Genomic DNA, 23,423 nt, shown 5'->3' with positions numbered 1-23,423 from the left:
GAATTATATTATCAAAATTACTAAACTTCTTGGGATGAAAGAAAACTAAAAATATTCTAAAAATTTTTCTTCTCACTTTTTACGAATTTTTTACTATGTAGAAATTATTAATAAATTTCTCTGATTCATTCACTAATTATGAACAAACCATTATCTAGATTAATGAATTTTGTCTTTTCAGTAAAATTACAATAAAATCTCTATTAATAATGATACAGGTAGCGATAGACCTGATTATAATTGGATCAATCAGAAACAATGAGATTAATGTATGGTTCTTAATTAATTCATGTTTAAATCACTATCAGTTTTATCGTTGTAAAAATTATTCTAATAACATTTTCAAAACATTCTAAGAATATTCGTGAAAAATTATCTAAAATTTTATGAGGAATCGTTTTAAATATTTTTTCTAAGAATTTCTTCCCAAAAATTTTGTCTTTGGAAAGGTTATCTGAAAAATAAAAATAGAAAATAATTTTTGAAAAGAAAATTAAAAAAAACTTCTTAAGAATTGTATCTCAGGAAAAATCGTTTAAAAAGATTATTAATAAATTTCTTATAAATTTCACTTCCCTTTTCCTTTCTTTTTTTCGAAATAATATATTAATAAAATAACTTTATTAAACTTCTTTCTTCTTATAATCTTCTTTATTTCTAATTTTTATTATATACTTGATACCACATAAATCATCACATGTACACAATTAAAAATAAAACAAGAAAATTACCAATTACAATATACTTTTCATTACACTTTTATTTTCATATTGTCACTATTAATTTTCTACCTTCGTGTAATATTAACTATCAGTTCCATTAATAAGAAAAAAAAAGAAGAAGAAGAAGAAGAAAGGAAAAGGATAAACGAGCAAATAACACGATCATTGGAATTCACGTAATAAAAACATTTATATTCTTTCAACAATTTGTATAATTAAAGATTAAATTAAAACCATGTATGAAAACTATATATAGAAAGATCATTAATCATTACGATTGTAAACCGCGATAAACGGATTCACAAGTTTGAACGAGTGCACGAGTGGTCATAAGGAAGGAAATCGCGGTGGAATTCGCATGAGTGTCACGCAAGATGCAAATTTCATGTATTCCCCTCGATCTTGACGATCGTATCTTGATCAAACACAAGTTCAATTTTATGATCGCCTCGTAAATTTCATTGAATTATCCAGCAACATCGTATTATTCACTTAAGTGCGGCTAGGCGTGAAGACTGTTTAAATTTCTTTTCCACCATTTTATCGGGGCAACCGTGCCAATTTATCGATGCTCTCATGACTTCATTTAAAATATTTTCCATAATCGATGTTATAATGCAACTTTTTCTTATGTTCGTAACACTTGTAATCTTAATATAATTATTTATGACGAATGAATTTGATTTTCTTCCTTTCTTTTCTTTTTTGAAATCACTATTAACTTTCTTAACAGTTTGGAATTTTCAGAATTTTCAGGATTAAAATTGTTAGATTAAAGAGTTTTAAATTGAGAATTAATCTTAAAATTTTAAGAGACAAAAGAGATAAACAAGCAAATTTTAGTCGGTTACAATTTAATAAATAAGTGGGCATTTTTGATCTCTTAAAGAATCGATTCTTCAAAAGATGTTTCATAAATACAGTAACATTCTATATATAAGAGAGAAAGAACGGAGATAGCTGATGCATCGAACGTAACGCGATTCGCCGAACTGCAAAAATCGCGAATGCAGATTTGACGAAACGGATATTGAGTAGAGGGTTGAGAGTAAGAAAGGAATGGTAGAAAGGAAAATAATGATGTAGAAAAATCGAGGAATTTGAGAATTTCGAAAATATTTAAAGATCCAGAGAAGATCTAAGTATATAGATAAAAAAATTAAAGGATTTAAAGAATTAAGATTTAAAACTGAAAAAATTTTAACGAGAATTATTTACAAATTGATTGAAGATTCAAAGATGTGGAAATGTAAAAATGTGAAAAATATAGAAAAAGGGAAAAAAACAGGTTTGAAAGACTTTATAAATATGAAATTAAAAAATTTAGAAATATAAAAATATCTGAATATGTACAAAACTTAAAACCTCATAAATCTCAATCAATAAAACTAGAAAACTGTCTAAAAGTTTAAGACCATAAATTTATCCTCTGAATAAATTTAAGAAATTTAAGAACCCAAAAGATCTAACCCAAGTGATCCAGAAATAAACGATCGAGGACAAAAGTAAAAAAAAAAAACAAGATAATAGAAGAAGCAAACGCGTACAAAGAGAAAATGAGGGAAACCGGAAAAAGGAAAAAGACACTTGCGGACGAGGTTAACCTCCGGCGTATCCCGTTCTTTGTTCTTTGTCTCATCCGGTCGGTCTTCGTTCTATGATTAAAACGATTGAATCCAGGTTAACCTTCGACAATCGTGTACAGCGTAAATTGCCAACATGATACCATTCCCATCAATGCTGTGCCACACAGGCGAATAAAAAAAGAAAAAAAAAAGAAAAAAGAAGAAACGGAGGTAGAAATGGAATATAAGATAGTTGTTCGAGATAACAAAAGCAACGATGAAAATTGGGTCAAACGAGGTAAAAAAACGCGTCTGTTCATCCGGCATAAACGGTTCTTTTATTTTTCCTTTAATTGAAACAATTAATGAAAAGAATTTTCGCTATTCATAGAGTATTTCTGTCAACGTAGTTGTAGCGAAAGGTCACGTTCAACGAGCTCACTGACTCGGAACAGGTCACAATTCATTAAATTTTCCTAAGATCTATTATTATTTTCAATAGATTTTTTTAACGTACCACTTGTTCATGTATATCTTTATAATTTTTGAAGTTACAAAGCACTTTTATTTAATAATACGTTTCAAAAATTGTTACCAATAGATGCTCAATTAATCAGCACGTTTTTATCAAAATATCATATTAATCTTTTCGCGACTTTCCTCGAGTTAATAACAAAATATAAAAAAGATTTACCGCATCAACTATTCGCATATTTCTCTAAACTTCAAAATATCGTAAATACGAAACGATTATTTCTTCGAAATTACGCCAGAATTTGACAAATTTCAGAGCCACGTGCGATGCGAGATACCATTAATCATCGTCTAATCTTTCTCCCTTCCCCTTGGAATCCTCGAACGAGGAGGATTCCTCCATGGTGATGCGTCGTGTTAATAATCGTGTAAACTATAATTCAAACGCAACGACACGTTCGTTTCACGGAATTCGTACAACATGTTGCGATTCAACGTCGGGTGGGAAAGCTTAGAAGCGATTATGGGGCGCGATCATCGATTTTTACGCCTTCTCACCGCCTTCTCACGCCGTCGACCGAATAACGATGAAAGTGCTGTCGTTACAACTCGGCGGTGTAAACTTTGCCTGAAAGGAATATTACATCCTCTCGACGGAATCTTTGCAGACGGGAAGAACGGAAAATTTATTCCAGCGACGGTTATTCTACATCTAAGAATGTCGATATTTAATTACGGAACATTCTTTACTCCTCGAGAAAAATGGAACGAAAATTTGGGAAAATCGAAACTTCGCTTTAGGAATGGAAAATTGACGTTTGACGGATCGTGTATTAATAAGAGGCGATCGTAGAAGAACCGAAGGAATACGATGCTTCCGATATCGGAATTGTGGAAAGGGAGCGAGGAAAGGAACATCGGAATCCAATTGATGCGGGCATGAAGGAACAAAAATGATTTCCAACGTCGAGGAGGGGCAATTATTTAGACGAGTTTCGTGCCGGCTTCGTGGCTATCGATCGTCTTCGAGACAAGGTTAAAAATATCTATTTGCATGCCGAGATGCATTATACCAGATTAGGCCCTGTGGCTCCTTGCCTTCCCGCCTGCCTTTTTTCCCCCCTTCTCGTTTCGTTTCGTCGCGAAGGTCGCTGTTGATCGAACTGAAATTTATCGTTGGAACTTAGATTCCTAATCCGGTAATCCAATTACACGTAAATTTCACTGTTGCCAAGAAGAATTTATCAAAAGAACGAAGATTGGATAACCCGAAACCGAAGAAGTATTCATTTTGAGAGAATCTCAAGTTCATCTAGTAAGCAAAACTTATGTGTGCTATTTCTGTGTGGGAGAGTTGATCTCGAGTTTGAATAAAATTTCTCCCTCGATTATTTCACTTTATTTTTGTTTCGTTAATTAAATTATGACATGGTAAATTTGACTCTTGATCTGGTCTGTAACAAAATTGGAATTTTAAAGTAAAATCGTAAATTTAGTAGGAGATAATAGTAAATAACGAAAGAAAGATTTTTTTATTTTTCATAATATAAGTGATCTTGCTTCGTTTTTTACTTATTATAAGTATCATAGATGAAGATTTTAGAACAATCCAGTATTAAATTGGTTAATTAACTAAGAATGTTTCTACGGGATTTGAATAAAAGGATTTTGAGATTTCTACCTTGCAATTAAATTTTAACAATATCTTTGTTTCTTTATTAAGTAACAAAATATTAGAATAAAAATTTAATTCTGATAATAATATGTAAATTAATTTAAAATATAATCCAAAACTCGATGGAAAAAGTTTAAAGATTAATTAAAAATTATCGCAAAAATAATTATTATACCAATGATAATTCAATTGAAATCTTATAAATTTAAAGTTTCAATTTCGATTTGGCACAATTTTTAGATATGTGACGGATAAGAATTGCGCGCTTTTTCAGAGATCATCATCTCCCACATAATCCCAGTTGAACGGAAAATAAATTGTCGATGTATGAGAAATCAGATATCTCTGTAATGCGCAGCTCGTTTTACGAATTTATCGAACTTCGATTCAATCCTCGAACGACTTTTTACAACCGGAAGAATCGGAAATTGATTTTAGTTAGATATCTCTCGTTTTAAAGTTAGAATAACTTATCCATATTAAAATTTTATAATAAAGATATCGGTATAATTCACACCATTATCCCAATTTTAACCGAATATTATATTTTTGAATCATAATACACGCTTTCTTCATCTCATATTGTTTCTATTGAAGATACTTCAGAAGCTAAAAAATGATGAAAATACAAAAAAAAATTATTTGTTATATTATATGATATATTAGAAAATACCTGGATATCAAGAATGTAAAAATAATGACGCAACACGACCGAAATAAGTTTCATTGCTGAAGATATTGCTAGTAATATCTTATAATTCTGAAAAGTCTGCTATAATTTAAAATAAACAAATAAAATGTAATACATTAAAAATATTAATTTATGTGGTTCAGCAGCAAGCTACAATTAAAAAAATATTTTATTTATATCGTATTTTACTCTTCGTAATTGCATTATTCTTTTTGTAATAAATAATACACGTTCAAAAATTCCTTTAACTTAAACAGCCATGCCTTATTATATATTAAATAATTCTATTTAAATTTAAAGTTTAAATTTTAAATATTGCTATAATTAATTTTTGTAAATTAAAATATTTCTATAAAATCCGTACATCGAGATATTTCTTCTATATTCCTTTTATATCTGAAAATATGAAAATTCGAATATTTAAAGATTATTTAACTTTATTAAAAATTATTACTCACTTTGGAATATCGCCGATTTTCGGTGGCCGACATTTTCGCGGAGGAACGTTGCCCCATACGTTGCACGCTGGAAAAAAAATATTTTATTTGTTATTTACATATACTTAATATTTTACTTATCGTTTTCTATCCAACTTTTATTTTTACCTGTAACATCGCAATAATAAAAAATGATTAAAATTACGATATTACTTCGTCTTATATCTCTCACAAAAATATCGGATAAGAATTGTTTTATCATAAACAATTTTTATTACAAGCTGTGTGAATAGTTTCAAAAAGGATATTGAAAACTTGGATATGATTTTAAATTTGCTTCCTGAACGGAAACTGAAACTTCAATAATCGATCGATTTAATCTCAACAACTTTCAAACTTGCGAATTAACGCGTACATCTTCCAACTTCGCACAAGTTCAAAGTTCCTGTCAAAGCTTCCAAGGTATGCGAAAGTTTGTCTTGGATCTTCTATAGATTCGAAATCTTGGACAACAGAAATTTTCAAACTGTTGGAACAGATTAAACTCTAGAAATTCGACTGGTCAAGTTCAGAATTATGCCGACTCTAGAAATATCCTGTAAATTTAATCTACATATATTCGAGTTTAACGCTTGAGAAAGTCTTTCTCGTGGAATTTCTAACACTCTTTATCTTAGTGATAAAGTAAAATTGTTGTATATAATATGCGTCACATATGCGATATTCCTTAAGCCTTTATGACGAACATTGCTTATTAATTTTTTATTTTTAAATTGCGTGTTTCACATATAAAGATAATTATGCATAGATAATTGCATTCTTTCATATTTTTCCTATCGTGCAAAAATTAATAATCAAAGTGTTTCTTTTAACGGGGATAACAAACACGTCAAAAAAGAATAAAAAGTTATAAATATAGAATAGAAAAATTATTAATATACAAAATGTTTTGAATATTTGCTACTAACGAGAATGACAAAGTAAAATTTATTCGTGCAAAATTTTACGTGCGAATCGAATCGTTTGAAATCGCGAAATTAATTTCAATTACGATTATATTTGATTTGAGAATTTTTGAATAATTTTTATATAATTAAAATTAAAATTTGTATAAAATCTATTTCATAAAGATTATTTAAAATCACGTGAAATCACCATTCTTTTCACCATTATTACTCATCTACTCCATTTGTCCGCTTCTATTCATTTCATTGATCGCCCACCTTCGAAGGCATTTACTAATTGCAAGATTCTCTCTTTGAACACGTTTGCGATGCACTATGTCCTGCAATCGGGTCTTATTAAACCCAGAATGCGATTTTAATACGATTTAAACTCATTGATTCTTTGCTCTTAACGTTCCAATCCTTTCGCCACGAATTAAATATCACCGTTGATGAATTTTCTTTCGTTTCGTATCATGAATTTCTTCCGTTTAAATAAAAACGAAATCATATCGAAATGAAATATTTATATCTGCGTTAATTTATGCAGGATATATCATATTAGCAAAAGAGTTTTCATCGTGTTTCTAGATTCTTTGCATTGAAATTTTCAAGCGGAAACTTAACTTCACTGCAAGAAATATCATAAAAAAATTAAAGATTATATTATGTCGCATATAAAATATAATGTACAACATATAAGCAGAATATACAGTGAGATATCTTTCGAAAGTCAATTCTAGGGACAAAGAAAAAGTACAATAATTAGTATAAAAATATAATATATATAATATATATAATATATAAAAACACAAATAAATTTGCTTTATAACAGATAATCTTTTCTATATTTTTTACTAATTATAACATGTAATACATGATACTCTTATTTATTGTTAAAAAAACGTTTTAATGAATCATACATTATCATGGAATAATATTATATGAGTCGATAATGAGTCACTTTTTAGCGACGTGTATTTGAAAAAAACGTACAAGTCTATACTCGTGTATATAATTTAAAAAATCGACAAAGTTATTAATAGAGCTTATCTGTCGATCATTATAACTAATTTATAACTAACGATTAATACGTGTGAAAAACAAAAAATTCATTTTCACAATGGCGTAATGATATTTTCGTTCAAATTTCATTCCCTGTAAAAAAATATTCATTTCCATAAATTCGTTCAATCTATACTATCGTTAATACACTCGAAACTACTAATCTTTCGATAACACCTTGTTATCCACGCCTGGAGAAATTCACACGCAATTAAACAATCAGCCAAAGAAAAGAAACAATCAACTTCTAAGATGATTCTTACCTACCATTTCTCTGGCTTTTGCTTCTGGATCCATTATGATTACACCATGATTCGAGCCAGACAAGAAGCTGTCTGGCTTTGATCGACGACCTTTCAATTAATTATCCCTCGGTGTGTGCAATAGCACGGTAACGAAGTTTATCGATGCAGGGACGGGGAAGAAATTGCGAGAGAAGACGGATTTTCTTTTTTCGAATATCGATATCTGTCTAATCTGTAATAAATTTAAGTTTTTCGCTTTCGCGAGAAATTTTATCGACATAAGTTTGATAAGCGTCGAGGTGGAAAGGGGAGGAAGGATCGTTAACCAAGATGTTTCTATTTGTTTTCAATCATAAGCTTGATTTCATTCGTGATTCGATTACTTCCGATAAATTGGGTCTATGGGAGGAGGGGAGGATGAGGCGTCGTGTCACGCTTCGATTACTGATTTTTAATAAGTAGGGTGTGGTTGAGATTATGGCGATTTTGCTTTCGCAAAAATTTCTCTCTCTCTCTCTCTCTTTTTTTTTTTTTTTTAAGAATATTGATGATCAAATAGAAAATGTAATTTTCTATTATTAATTGTAATTTTTAATTGGAAATATTTTTTAAGGAAGATTGCGATAAAATAAATTTAATTAAATGTAGATAAAAGCAAAGAAATAAAATTTCATTGCTGTGTTTTATTTTTCAAAACAAATTTAAAAGTATTTCTTTTAAAAAGATTTCTGTAATAAAAAAAAATTATATAGTTAAAAAAATATCTATGGAGGATTAATTTAATTTTTAAGTAAATTCATGTAATTTTAAAATTTATTTATTTTAAAAATATGAAAGATTTAAATAAATTAACTTTCTTATTACTTACTTATATAATTCCGTCAAATTTAAGATATTTTATATATATCTGATATTTTGTAATTTAATATACCTATTCAAATCTAGAGAAATATATAATAATTTCGAGAAATTAATAAAATTAAATATCTATAAATTATTAATTAAAAAGAAACATAAAGTGTTATGTTTTAGGAGAAAATTAATCCTATCAATTTTTTCTAATAAAATAAAATTATTTTTCTGTATAATAATTTCTGTAGAAGATATAATATTTTATCAAAGTGTTTAATTTAACAGGAAATAATTTGAAAAGGAATATTTATGAAATGATAAAATCATATAGATATGTAAAAGAAATCTGTACAGAATCCGATACAATGCATCAGAGGATAATATATGATGCATATACACAAAGCAGTGCACAAAAAAGAGATAAATAAATCTGGATAATTTATAAGTGTCGTATTAAATATGATGTATGATAACACGCGTATTCGTGTCAATTGGGTTCGCTCCAAAATCTACGAGAACTGTCGCAGTCCAATTTTCCCTTTATTCGTCTCAAAACTTTCCGAATTTATGATACACGACTGTTTTATATCGAAAGAGTAGGAAGCCAACCGGCTAAACTTTCAACAATAAATTCCATTCTAGTGGAATTCGAAATAATCTCGAATTCTACATCGATTGGAGAAGTAAGTAACTGAAGCTTTGGATGATATCAATTTTAAAAATTTGAAAGGAAATTCTTTCGATTCTTTTGCATCTAATGCGAATGAAACGATTTTATGTATTTTTATATCTTTTATGCCTTTGTAACGTTGCTACTTCCTTCGAATCATTGTACCAGTTTGTAAGTTTGAAAAATATTGTGAATATATTTCACATTCATCCTGCATATATTTCTGCACATTTTGGTGTAATTTAGTGTAATTAAATAATAATCCAGCAATAAGGCATACGATCATATCTTTTATTTATATTATAACATCATTGTATTATTGCTTTCGTTTCACATAATTGATTTTATGATCATTGCTCTTATTTGTCCTTTATAAATTGTTTATTATTTTGAGTTATTTTGAGTTATATGAAAAAAGATTATTCGAATGATATGATTGATGATTGTAAATAATGGAATAACATTTACTAATAAAATTATTATGCAAAAAAAAAAATTCATTTGTATTAGATATTTATTAATCAATATAGTCATCATCAACAATAGCCAATCATAATATTTTTCTTACTATTGTTTCAGAAATTATTTAGAACATTATATTATATTATATTATCCTACATAACATTGAGACGATGCACAAGAATTTTCATAATAGAAATATGTCCATCATCTCTGCAATATAGTTACTTCGGTTATAACGTGTACATCATAGAATATAACCGCTTAAGGGATTAAAGGTTAATTATATTTTTCATAATAACATTGTAGAACTAAATGAGATATAAAATGGATATGGTGCTTAACCGAGGCTACATAAACTTTAATCAATTCTTCCAAAATTAATTATGTCTTAGATTATTTTTAGTACTCGAGAGAAAATTGAAATATTCGAAGTAAAGTTTGATAAAATGGAAATCGTAAAACTTATTTTATATTTTAATTACTTCTCTTGAAATTAATTACTTTCCTTTTTCCCCCCCTCATTTTTATCGTTTTTAATTATTTATGGTATCCAAAGGAAAGTTAAAATAAAATTAAAAATATGACAGCTGATGTATTAGGCAATTATTGTTTTCTTAATTATTATTTTTACTATAATAATAATTATTATTATTACAATACTTTTATGAGTATTTTTTTTTTAAATTTATCTTTAATAGAAGTTAAAATAAATTACAACATTCCTGTTAGAAGAAGAGGATTGAAAAGGATTGCTTGTACAGAAATTGCAATTAATAAAATTCATGATCGTTTTTGGATGATTGAAAAATATATAAATAAAACAATTTTCTGCTAATAAAATAGTATATGATGATACGTACGATATGATATTTAACGAGAATCGAAATTGTGAAAAATAATCGTGAATATTTCGTCTTTTTTAATTGGAACATCTTTAACCACTGGAAAAAAGCCGATCGATAGAACGATCTCTTCGGTGAAACATTCAGATACCATTAAGTTAAAGTGCCCCACGATAATTAATTAAGAACACTTCGTAACCTTTAATTAACAATTACGAACGATCGATCTCGTTTGAATGCAATGGTTTCGTAAACTTAAAACTTTGAAATAAAGTCACACCAAAGTACTTTGTCTTCGTATAGGCTTGAAGATGGAGTAATCGCTATTGGAGACTAATAAAATTAGAGAGAAAAGTTGCGAAAATTGCAAAAATTGTAAAAATATAAGAAAATAATATTAAAAGAAAAAGATTATAATTTCGAAATTTCTTATTTTCAAAAAAATAGAAAATATGTTTCTATCAGCACAATGATATTATATAATAAAATGCAAGTGTATGGTGACAAAATTAAGAGAAAATATATAAAAATATAGATAAAAAAGGAATAATAAATATAATATTTGCTTTTAATTCTAATATTCAATTTTCGAAAGCCTACGTACGAAAAGATTCTGTACACGTGACCTATAAAATCAGGCAATAGAATGATTCTTAATTCCCTCATTTTTCCTCGAGCTTAAAAAACTTTCATAACCTGCCTAAAATCTCCCTATTATCAATTCTCATCAATGAAGATTGAAAATCTCACAAAATTCATAAAATTATAAAATTATGTTTAAAAATTAATCGATTAATTTAATTTTCTCTTTCTCCTCTTTTTTTTTTTGCTAAGTAAATTCGAAATTATATTATATTTATATTTCATTCATATTAAAAAATTAAATACAAAATGGCAAATATGTAAGATACGATCTTTTAATCGATATTCGAATCAGATTTGTTTAAAATTTAATTCTCGTGTAATTATCTTAAATCTCGTTCGACGATTAACGATGTGTCGAATGCATCTTTTCGCAAAATTCATTAATCAATTAATCAATTAATTCTTGTTAAAAATTTTCATGGATAGCGCTCTTCCTATCTCCAAGTGTAACCTGTTGCCCCGTTTCCGGTTATACCGCGCGAAATTTCGTTACTATCCTGATGCACTCGCCAGATGATAATTAAAGGATAATTAATCTTCGTCAGAGGTGTATGATATATGTCGCATCCAGTTTTACCGTTATCAAGAATTTTGGCCAACTTTCTCATCAACTATCGAGATAGTCAACTGTGTGTGGAACACATTTTCTCGAGACAATATTATTATTAAATTTTAACAGATAATACTTAAATGAGTCTGGAACCTATTATTCTTATGAATTGTATTTTAAAAAATCAATGAAACATTGAACGTTGATTTTATGGTGATATGTTGCTAAAAAAAATTATCCTATATATATTTTACTCTATGTATATGCAAACTTTCATTAAAATCTGAATTTTATTAATTTGAATAAAGTTTCTAATAAGATAGTGTGATATGAGATTTTTTTAACCGACTATATATATAGAAAGTCGTAAAATAAAGATCTAAGCTATACATGGATGGGTCCAAAGATAAAATAACTAAATTGATCAAAAAATCTGAATTAGCTCTTAGATTCTCTCTTTCTTTATTTTTCCATTTTCTCTACTTCTTTTACACGATACAAGCATTTCTAAAAGGCACTCAGGTACACTCAGGTACAGATACTCTAGGAATAGCCATTAGTAGTCAAACGTTTTTCCTTGAAACAACGATTTACTTCAAATATTCTTTCTTCTTTGATATCAAAGTGAACATATATATTAATAATATTCAAACACTTTTCCTATTTCTTCCATCATATATATATATATGTTTAACTAACTAAAAGTCTAAAAAATGATAATATTTATATTAATATTTAATAAATTACTTCTTCAAGCTTGTTTAATTTCTTCTTTAATTTCTTCTGACAAAACAAACCTCTAATCCATAGTCAAGTATTTAAAATCGAAAAAATAAATACGAAAAAAATCACTAATCTATCCAATTACTTAAACTCATCCATAATTCAATGCCTGCACAATACTGAATCGACTCGAAATATCGTTCGTAAAAAAAGAAAGAAGGAAAAGATACGTTCATCAATCCCAACGAAAAAATCGAAGGTAAGGAGAGAAATCTAAAATCCAGGGGACAAAATCCATCACGATTTTCCTTCAATTTCTCGATCTGGAGGATCGTACGATACGATCCTCCGCGTCTCTAGGGGAAAGAATCGAATGGGAAAACTGAATGAGCATCGCGACGAAGCGTGTCGGGTCAGTTCCAATTACTCCGGTATACGATTCCTAGGCACAAGTCAATTGTTAAATCGCCAAGGGACCACGAATCGCTTCGAGCCGGATCCGTGTTCGCATTATCTCGGTCATATCCTCTTTTCCGTCCATAACGGCTGACTCTCCGGCTACTCAACGGCTGGAATCGTTCCAGTGACACATACACGCGTATATACACACACGCTCTCAGATATCGATCGCGATGACGAGGATGGAAAAATAATTGTCGAGATTCCAATCGCTCTACTTCGCGTAGATGTGCTCGAGACATTTCTCGGGTATAGAACGAGCAAATAACAAATCTATTGCGATGTTTATTTATTTCTGCGAAGATTATTGGGTAATTTGTAATATAAAAAAATTATTTTGCGTGTCGTTTTGTGATACGATAATACGTACGATAGAAATTATTTTATGTATCATTGTATCTATCATGATTTGATATTATGAAGATAAAATGCAGAATCTGATGTAAATATATAGATTTGTAATTATTATATATTTTGTTCTATTATTAATTATTTTATTAAAAAAAATAATAATTTGTTATAAATTTTGCAAAATTATTATAATAACGATATCAAATTCTCGATGTAAGTCGTTATAAATAAATGAGAGTATTTCTGTGATTTTTTTTATATAAATTTAAATTTAGAAAAAATATGGACTTGTTGAAAAAATATAGACTTTAACTTAATGGAGCAAATAAAATAAATAAATAATAAAATGACTAAATATGTATTTTCTAGAAATACCAACATTAAAGAGAAATGTATCGAAAAATACGTAATGAGGTTCATTATTAAAAAAATAAATTGATTTCATTAATTTTATTATTTTATTCAATTAATAATATTTAATTTGATTCTTGAAGTTTGGAATTTTTTTCGTATTTATTTTTCTAATCTCTATATCTTGATTTATTTAAAATGTAAACTAAAGTACATAAAAAAAAAATGAATATTTCCAGAAAATTAATTTAATCAAGTAATAATTAAACTTCTGACTTAAATTACTTTCATATTTTTTTTCATGATATAATCACCATTAAAGACTTCGAAATAAATAAAATTAAAAAAATTCTTTTTTAAAAGAAATTATTCTATTTTTGAATTGTTATTCTATTATATTTTATTATAAATTAATCTAAACTTGTAAAAATTTAAAAATTCTTTTTCCAACAAAGTAATTGTCCTATTTTTAAATATTATAAAAAATATCATAAATGATAAAAAAAATTACTCTTTTACAACAATTATCAACTTTCACATAAGATATATATATAATTTATTATACAACAATATAGCAATTCAAACAGAGAAAATTATTATAAATAACAATGCCTAAGAAATGATAATAAATAACAATTTTGTGACAATACCTTGGAACATGTGTAAATCGTGTTCTTTTTAAATTAAACTTTATCATCACTCTGCACAAGGATTTTTATGAATCAAAGGCAAGCATTTGCGCGATACGTTATATGCATATAACGTATATTACCTTGACACACTTCTGAAATTAAAGGGATACATGTGCGGATAACAAATACTTGGACTCCTTTATTATCCACGATACAGAACAAAATACTTTTGTAATTATACAATGACAAGAGACGATTTGAATCCAAGTTTTCATTGCCTATAGTTATTAGATCAATAAATGTAATGAAATCTCCTCCTTCTTTCCTGGAATATTAAATTTAATTGTTAAATACTACGTTAAAAAATATCGTGATAATTGAAAGCTTATCTATCCTGAATGCAATCAAGTTACATTCAGATATTATGAATATTACAATATTTCAAACGACGTATTCGTTTAAATGATTTTTTTAATTTATACGAATTTAATTAATATGAGAAAAAGTAAAAATCGTTGGAAATATTAGCGAGGAAAGGTAATATATGAATATCAAGATGTTTCGAACGACAATTATCGCGAATAATATAGAAAATATTAATAATACGTAATATTTTAGCATGGATTTAAAAAAAGGATGAAAATAATTTAGGAATTATTGAAAACATTTGGAAAAGAAAATGAATTTTAAGATAATTTAAAATTACGATTTTTATTGCATAAATTTAAATGGAACGATAAATATCAGAAAAATTGTCGAAAATATAAATTCAGCATTTAAAACAGAGAATTTAAATGTCAAAAACATTCAACACGGTTGATTTATGAAATTCAAAGAGGACGAGTTTTATTAATAAATGAACAAAGTGGACAATGTCGTTAACGATAATGTTTTCAGATACATGAATAAGTGATGTCTTACAATAATCAATAGGAAAAATAACTTTCCATGTGAAATTTTATTATTATTCTTTGATGTTTTTATATAGAGAAATTAAGGAAAGTAGAAAAATTTTGAGTTAAGCGACATCGCATATATTATCAATGATAACAATGATTAATGCTTATAAAAAGTTTAATAGAATTTCCGTGGAAATTTTTCTAATTGAAAATATTTGGAATCTTTTGTAGAAAGTACATTCAAATATACTTTCAAATATATATAATAAATTAATTAATTATTATTTTAACTATCATTTGAATAAAGAAGTAGTAAACAAAATTGAGAATATCTTCGTAATTTTTGAAAGTTCAAAACATTGGAAAAAATTGAATGTGGTGATAATAAAAACATTATAAAAAATAAAGCATTATAAAGGATTATGAGTTAAAAATAAAAATTCTGAATTTTTTCAATTAAATTTAAGTTAACATTTATACATTATATACATTTTGACCATGTCCTATTTCTAGCAAATTATAGTAATGTTTCCAATCCACTGCCAGACTTCTACTTAACGATCCTCTTTCTTACGAATTCTTTCTTATACCCTTATATCTATATATCTTTCTTATATTACCCTTTTCTTTCTTATATTCTTTCGCATATATATATATATATATATATACAACCGTAACATTTTCGAAATTACAATTCTATAAATTGAAAACTTACTTACTTGAAATACCATTGTTTATTAAAATTTTCTTATATTTAATTGAAATATGTCGTTGAGATATTATTTCTTCGTATAACTAAACTTCCAGAAGAAAAGAGAACATATATAAAATCTCATATCGCACATAAGGAATAAAAAGTAGTAATATTTCTATCTATTCCATCTTCAAAAACTTTTTCCCTATTTTCCCTAATGTTTTGACTATGATTCGATGAATATCAAGACGAGATAATATAAATGATAATATCGTCGACGATCGATTTTACGAGGAAATTCGATATAAACACAATACAAGGATAAATGGACGGGTTGGAATCATCATCGATAGGGGTGTTTACGTGTCTACGGTGGGGTTTATCGCGCCGTTTATATCGAGGCCTGGCTGTGATCGACAGCCAGGTCCATTAATCAACGCAAACTCGATTAAGAGTCACGAAACGGTTCTCTTTCAACCCTCTGCGATCCTCTTGCACAATCGAAGCCCAAGGGTAAGGATGAAAACGAACGATCATGGCGCGGTGTAATTGAAATCTACGAAATTTGTCGAGGTCGTATTTCGGCCTGATTCGAATTTATCGATGGAAATTAATTAAAGGATTAATTTCAGTCTAGCGGGAATGTTCACCAGGCTGCGTAAATATTTATAAAGTTGTTGAGACTTCGATCGATTAAATTAAATGAAGAAATTAAATATTTTATTTAAATATTTAAGTTGTATTTTATAAAAATACACGATGTAAAAGATGATATTATAAAAGAGATTCTGAATTAATTTATTGATTTTTATATATTTGCTTTAAAGTTGCGTAATTAAATGTCTAATACTTCTTAATATTATTTAATTTTTCATTTCAATAAATTCTTGGTAATAAAATTCTGTGTTCGAAATGTAAATCGAGGATAAATTTTTGAAGATATTTTTTAAAGAATACTTAAATACATAAATATTAATATGAAATATTAAATGAAATAGAATTGATAGAAATGATTCATTTAAAGAAAAAAATATTTAAGAAAAAAGTAATTACGTTAATTACGTTTGCCCTTGTATCGAATTGATCTCGATTTAGATTTAAATTATTCACTGGTAGAAAATTGTAATTAAAAAAATTAAAATCATATCCTGTTCATGAAATTATGAGAAAATATTTTTAATGAATGACTAGTTAGATCTGCATTGATGAGTGTGCACACACTCCAACATAATGAGACGTAATTCAATTTGCAGAGAGTATTACTTCCCTACGTTGATTAGACGATATTAATTAAAAGTTCGAAAGAAACTTATCTCTTAGATGTTCTCAACAAATTGTAATATCATTTCGATATTTTAAATACAATTCTGACGTAGTACGAATATCAGAGAAATTTTCTTTTAACTAATATATTTCTTGATCAAAAAACAATGTCTCTTCTCGAATTATAGTGATAAAGTAAGGAAGTTTCTTAACAAGAAAAAAGGTCAGAAAAAGTCAGAGGTTTATTCCTTAAACAACTTTCCCCACTCGAATTAAGACGATGAAATGTAATTTTTCTAACGACGAGAAAATGAAATAAGAAACTTTCGTAACGAGAAAAAGTTAGAGGCAATTAGATTCTTTTCGAAATATTTCTATTATTAAATAAGCACTTTAGCTCCGATTAATGCGATAATAGAATAATTGTTAATTAAATAAAAAATTCGAAAAGTTTTAAAATTTGATTAGTTTAGAATAATTGTTGTTAAACAACTTTACAATAACGAGCTAAATAAACCAAAGTGTAATATAATCTTCTGAAACGATTAAAATAAAAAATTACGATCCTCGTTTGGAATAATTATATCGATGAAATAATAAAACAAACGAAAAAAAAAATTGGAAAAAAATCATGATATGATTATTTTAGAACATATATATATATATAAATACTAAACTTAATTAATGAAATTTATTTTATCTAGTAAAAAAAAGTTAAAAATCTGAAATCGATTGTCTTCTTGATTAATTAACAATAATAAATGATAATAAATAAATAACCTGGGAATAATTCCCAGGATTAATCTTGTTTGATCGCAAAAATGCAGATAAATGCATTGTTAAATAAAGAACGGAGGTCGAGACAAAGGCAAGAAAATAGCGAAACGTCCAAGTCGAAATTGCACCATCCAATCTTCGTATAGTAGTCACGTTTCGTACTACTATATATATACTATATATATACTTTCCTGCCAACGTTTCGTAAACAGTGAAATTCACTTCGTAGTTTGACTGAATATTTGAATAACGAACAAGAGCATGTCAATAAGTTTGATGAGATAAACTGCGACATTCCCAGACTGGAAAACGTGACCACATTCCGGAAATCAATAAGCTTAAGAATAACCTGAACAAATGTAAACGTGTAATCAAATTTTTCTAGTTTAGGATTGGTATAAAAAAAGATGAATCGCAATCGCATTTCTATGTTATATTACACGTTATATTGCACGTTTTAGGATAATTTTACTCGTAGAGGATTTTAGAAAACTTCTATTTTAATTAGTTTGGTTCTTTGTTTAAATTATTTGAAATTTCTTGGGATTTCTTTTAGATTGTCTAATTCTAATTAATTAATTTAATATTATATTTTATATTCTTACACACAACTATTTTATAATATGTTTCTAGGATTTGTTATTAGAAGGCTGTACTGAAGTTTTTAAATTTGAAATTTTTATAAATTTTTTACATGTATAATAAATAAACTTTATAAATAAACTAATTGTATTATAAATTATTTCTTTTTTTTATATAAATGAAATATAAAATATATGAAGAATTTTTTGAAGAATTCTTCATTCATAACGTAGTCTTTTTAATATTAGAAAATACTAAAAATATATTTAAAAATACAGCCTTCTTAACAAAAAATCTTATCTCCAGAAAAATTAATAAAATATTAATTATTAGGGATATTTGAATTTCTCTATATTAAAATATCTCTATAATGAAATGATCGCAAAAAAAAAAAAAAATAAAATAAATTAAAACTACAATCAATGAGAATGAATAAGTACTTACACATTGCAACGAATTATAATATTCCAATACCAATCAACTGTACTTTTCTCTCTGCAAATATTTCTACAATAGTGACACTTCTTTAAAAAAATAAATCATTCTAATTATAATATTTCAATACCATTCAACTGAAACGTACTTTAATAATACTAAAAAGTATATTAACAACATTGATCAATAAATAAAACAAGTTTAATTATAATTCTAATTATAACATCCCAATTTCTACAATTGGAATACACTTCCTCCCTCTCTACGAATATTCCTGCAACAAATCGATCAAGAAGAATAAAACAAAAATCCTACTCACCATCCATAGTCATGTTATCCCCTAGCTTCATTTCGATGCTCACTGTTCCGAATGGATCCGCTGTTCCAGCCGACTTGTCTTCAATCGAGCCTTGCTAGATGGGAATGCGAATTATTATTTCTCCGCAACGTCACTTTTTCCCTTCTCCCTCTTTCTCTCTTCCTCCCTTGCCCTTAAATATAGATATCCAATTGCTAGGGATCCCTAGACGATCTCCTTTTTCCCCCAACGCGATTTCTTCGCGCTTGTTAGACGAATGGCCGCCGTGTCGCCGATTACACGCCTGTCTCTTGCCATGATTAACGTCGTTTCGCGGCAGAATAATGAAATTATCAAACGATTCGACGTTCCACTAGCCTGCTGACACACGGACCAATCGATAAATCGTTAGTTCTTCGAATCTTCGCCATGGACCATGATTCTTCCGCTTCCTTTGAGATCATCGTACTTGTCCAAAGGAAATCGAAATTTCTGATCGATAGACTCGAGTTGGGGTTCGGTTATCCTTCGGGCATTTATCATCGATGTTAGAGAGACTCGCAACTTCTCATCTTGGACCTGTGGACAGAAAAAAAGAATGTTAGTATCATGAATAATTTTTTAACCGTGTAAATAATGTCTTGGACACATTATTCAAAGATTTGATCGAGTATTAACTCTTTTTTAATATTATAATTATATATAATCAGTTATTAGAAAGTATGCTTGATATTCCAGAATATCAAAACTTTCCATGCTTCCTGGAGATATATGTTTCTTATGAGCTTTCTATCTGATTTTTAGTGGAGTATTTGAACTTTAATAATTAACATGATAATGGTAATATATTTAAAAAAAATATTTATATACAGAATATCTATTTTCAAAACTTCTTCGTTTTGCGTCGCAAACGAAAGAGCTTTAGAGTATTTATCTAATAGGTTTCAATAAAAAGATTCTTGTACGTATCAAATATTTAAGAGATAAATATTTAAATTAATTATCCATAATAAAATAAAATAATAAGTAAGTTTATTTTATAAAAATTCTAAAAAATTTCTTATTAAAGAAACGCGTTAAGTAATTTATTATTTTAACATTAAATACCTGACCCTTTCCATAATAACTTCTAATAAAGTTCTTGCTGATCGTTCATTAATTAAAATAGAGTTTAAAAAATTTTATTCAAAAATGAAACACCGAAATTCGAATCGGTAAATACTAATCACTTTGAATAATGAATCGAACTCTTTAGAGGATTCGTTGAAAATTAATCTCGATCCATCGAGCGCGTATAACATCGTTCTTTATTCATCTCTGGCCGACGAATATCCGGGAAACTGGGCCACAGAAACTCAATGGTCCTTCAATTCGGCCAAAGGACACGGCATCGTAATCCGTTGTGTTCCAAAGGGACTTAGTGTACTTAATTCGTTCACAATGACCTAAATATGTTTAGGTTTACGTCACACGTGACGCACACATGATTTCTAACACCTTCAACCATGTGCATCGTGACGTACGTAATGTTGATTGACAAGGATCGATGTAGCTATTATTATTACACATCGTCTTTGATGCTTTTACATCGAAACGAATGTTCATGGCAAAAATATTTGGATTTTAGATGCAGATAGTTAATGTGAAAAATTTGAGGAAAATGATTGTAAAGAAATTCGAACTATTTCGTTAGATATGATTATAATTTCATAAAGTTTTGATATCGAAATTTTGAGAATGAGTTATACAAAAGATAGAATACAGGAAGATAAAATTTTTTGACGTGTTGACACATAATTTTAGAAAGAAAGAAAAGTGAATTAAAGTATACTGGTTGAAGTATTTCATAATTCTTCATACTAAATAGAAAATATCTTTGTTAAGCATATTTCATAAGCAAATTTCATATAATATTATTATAAGAGTAAAAAATCCTATAAACTATCATTATAATGTTACACAAGTTCATTATAATGGTATCTAAAAATAACATTGATGATTAAATCAATGTTACAAGAAAGAAACATAATTTTATTTTATGATAATTATTTAATAATTATTATATTATCTTGAAATTTGAAATAATGTTTTTTCCTAAAATCATCCTAGCTGCTCATTTTTCATCGAATACTAAAAAATATGAGAGAAATAAATAAAGTAAATAGTAAGAAAAAAAAAGAAAAGAATGTTAATGAAACTTTTAATATTCTATTTCAATGAAAAAAAATCTATGAATGGATATTGCATAAAGTTGAAAAAGCTTTTTCGAATCGTAAAGTAAATCCTTATAAACAAAGTGTTTATTATTTCCGGCTATAATTTTGTTTCCGGTAAGAGTTCCTGAGTGCAAAGTGGCTAGAAATATAAATTTTTATTTTTTCCTAAAATCATTTATTCCTTCATTTTACAAAGAGAATTTTAATCGAACATTTACAAGAAATAATTGAAAGAAATACATTTCGAAAGATTGGCAATTTTATCTCATAAAATTGAGAAATTAATGGAAGATGAAATACGTAAGGCAATTCTTAATTTTTTAAAATATCATTATCGATTAATGTTTCAAGTTATTTGATGTTTCGATATTATTTTTCATCAAATAAATACATTCGCATATGCAACTATGCATATACTTCAACTTGTTGTTAAAATAAAAATTATATAAATTGCTATATTGTTGTTTACTTCGTCCCGTGAAAAGTACTTAGTTTATTTGAAAATTTCTTTTTATTCCATTATGAAAATTAGATTTAAAAAATCTAGAGAAGAAAATTCTAATATTTCGCGAAGAAAGAATATTGCTTCTTTTTTTCCTTTTTTAAAACGTCGTCTACAAAGTGATAAATATGTTGAGTCCTTAACAGACGGTAAAAATGTTATATGACTCCGTCTTTCAAAAATGGCACAGCAAAAGGGAATAGCGCGATATCACATAAAATTCATAGATACGTTGAAATTTATTCGATACTTAGAATTCTTGAACATACTTCGTGTCCTGACCCAATTCCATTTTCAAGATAATTTTTTTTTTATTTTTTTTTTTTTTTATTTTGATAAAGAGCAGGAACGAAATAATCTGTGTCTTTAAGATAAAAAAAAGAACGTAAGATTTAAGACACAAAAGACGTAATAAAATAAAAAAAAATAATAAAGATATAAGTATAGCAGTTAAAAAAAAATAAGAATAAGAGAAAATCGTGTAAGGAAAATTCCATAAATTTTTCGTTAAATAATCACCAATTAAAACGAAATTCATCAAACTCTCAGATATAGGTTCAAAATGTCCCATATTGGATCGCGTTAATTAAATCAATATTTATTTTTAATCGATCTCGACAAATACAAATCATCATTCTCTGCCAATCCCTTCGTAGAAACTAATCAGATCTTAATCAGATCTCTTCGACAACTACGTAGAAAATTCCATTTTGAAACAAAAAATAAAACTTCGATACAAAATTTTGTCTTATTATATTTGACATGCAAAGTTCATAAAATAAATAAATGCATCTATTTGAAAACGTACTTTATAATTTATATTCTTTTATACTTAATAATAACTTACTAATAAACTTTTATAATTTTAAATCAAGTAATGATACAAAATACAATCATTCCTTACTGAGTCATAATCTGCGATGATAAGATTTATTACTGTACATTCCTTTTTGTAAAGAAATTTACATTTATTTTGTTTTGTAGGAAAACTAGATGAACTTCAACAATCAAAAGTTTCTTACTTATCTTACATAAAAAGACTTTGCATAAAGTTAAATATAACATAAAATCAAAATATAAATATTCTCGTTAGAATCGCATTTTTGAAAAGGACAAAATGAAAATATGTATATAATCAAAACGAGACTCTGTACGATAATTATAATATTAACACGAACAAAAATACTGAATTGTTGTAGCAAATTAATTCGAATTACTTTAATAACAATATCCAGCTTGCAATAGTCGTCCAAAGTTTGAAATATCGAGTCTCATATCGCAAGCAGAGAACGAATAAAAGTCAACAGGAAGAGTTATATTAGAATTCTTGTGTCGTTCGTATTTAACAGACTTCTAGAAAAAGTAGCGCAAGTGGACAAAAACTTCCAGTTTGATAAAGTTT

General features: G+C 27.5%; 1 protein-coding gene across 3 annotated transcripts in view; it reads right to left on the bottom strand.

Moving 5' to 3' along the window:
* LOC107993656 (probable serine/threonine-protein kinase dyrk2) overlaps positions 1-23,423 on the bottom strand; it is an 84,695-nt gene that overhangs the window by 44,361 nt on the left and 16,911 nt on the right. For all 3 annotated transcript variants that reach the window (XR_009830674.1, XR_001765133.3, XM_017050184.3), the window contains exons 2-3: positions 19,325-19,882; positions 5,586-5,652 (exon numbers count right to left, since the gene is read on the bottom strand). Coding sequence is in view for 1 of the 3 variants with exons in the window: in XM_017050184.3 (XP_016905673.2) it covers positions 5,586-5,652; positions 19,325-19,355 (98 nt within the window). In the remaining 2 variants the exon portion in view is untranslated. The remainder of the gene's footprint in view (positions 1-5,585; positions 5,653-19,324; positions 19,883-23,423) is intronic.

The sequence above is a fragment of the Apis cerana genome, linkage group LG7 (assembly GCF_029169275.1).
Source record: "Apis cerana isolate GH-2021 linkage group LG7, AcerK_1.0, whole genome shotgun sequence".
Lineage (NCBI taxonomy): Eukaryota > Metazoa > Arthropoda > Insecta > Hymenoptera > Apidae > Apis > Apis cerana.
The sequence above is the reverse complement of the archived record's forward strand: the minus strand, read 5'-3'. Positions and strand labels throughout refer to the sequence as shown.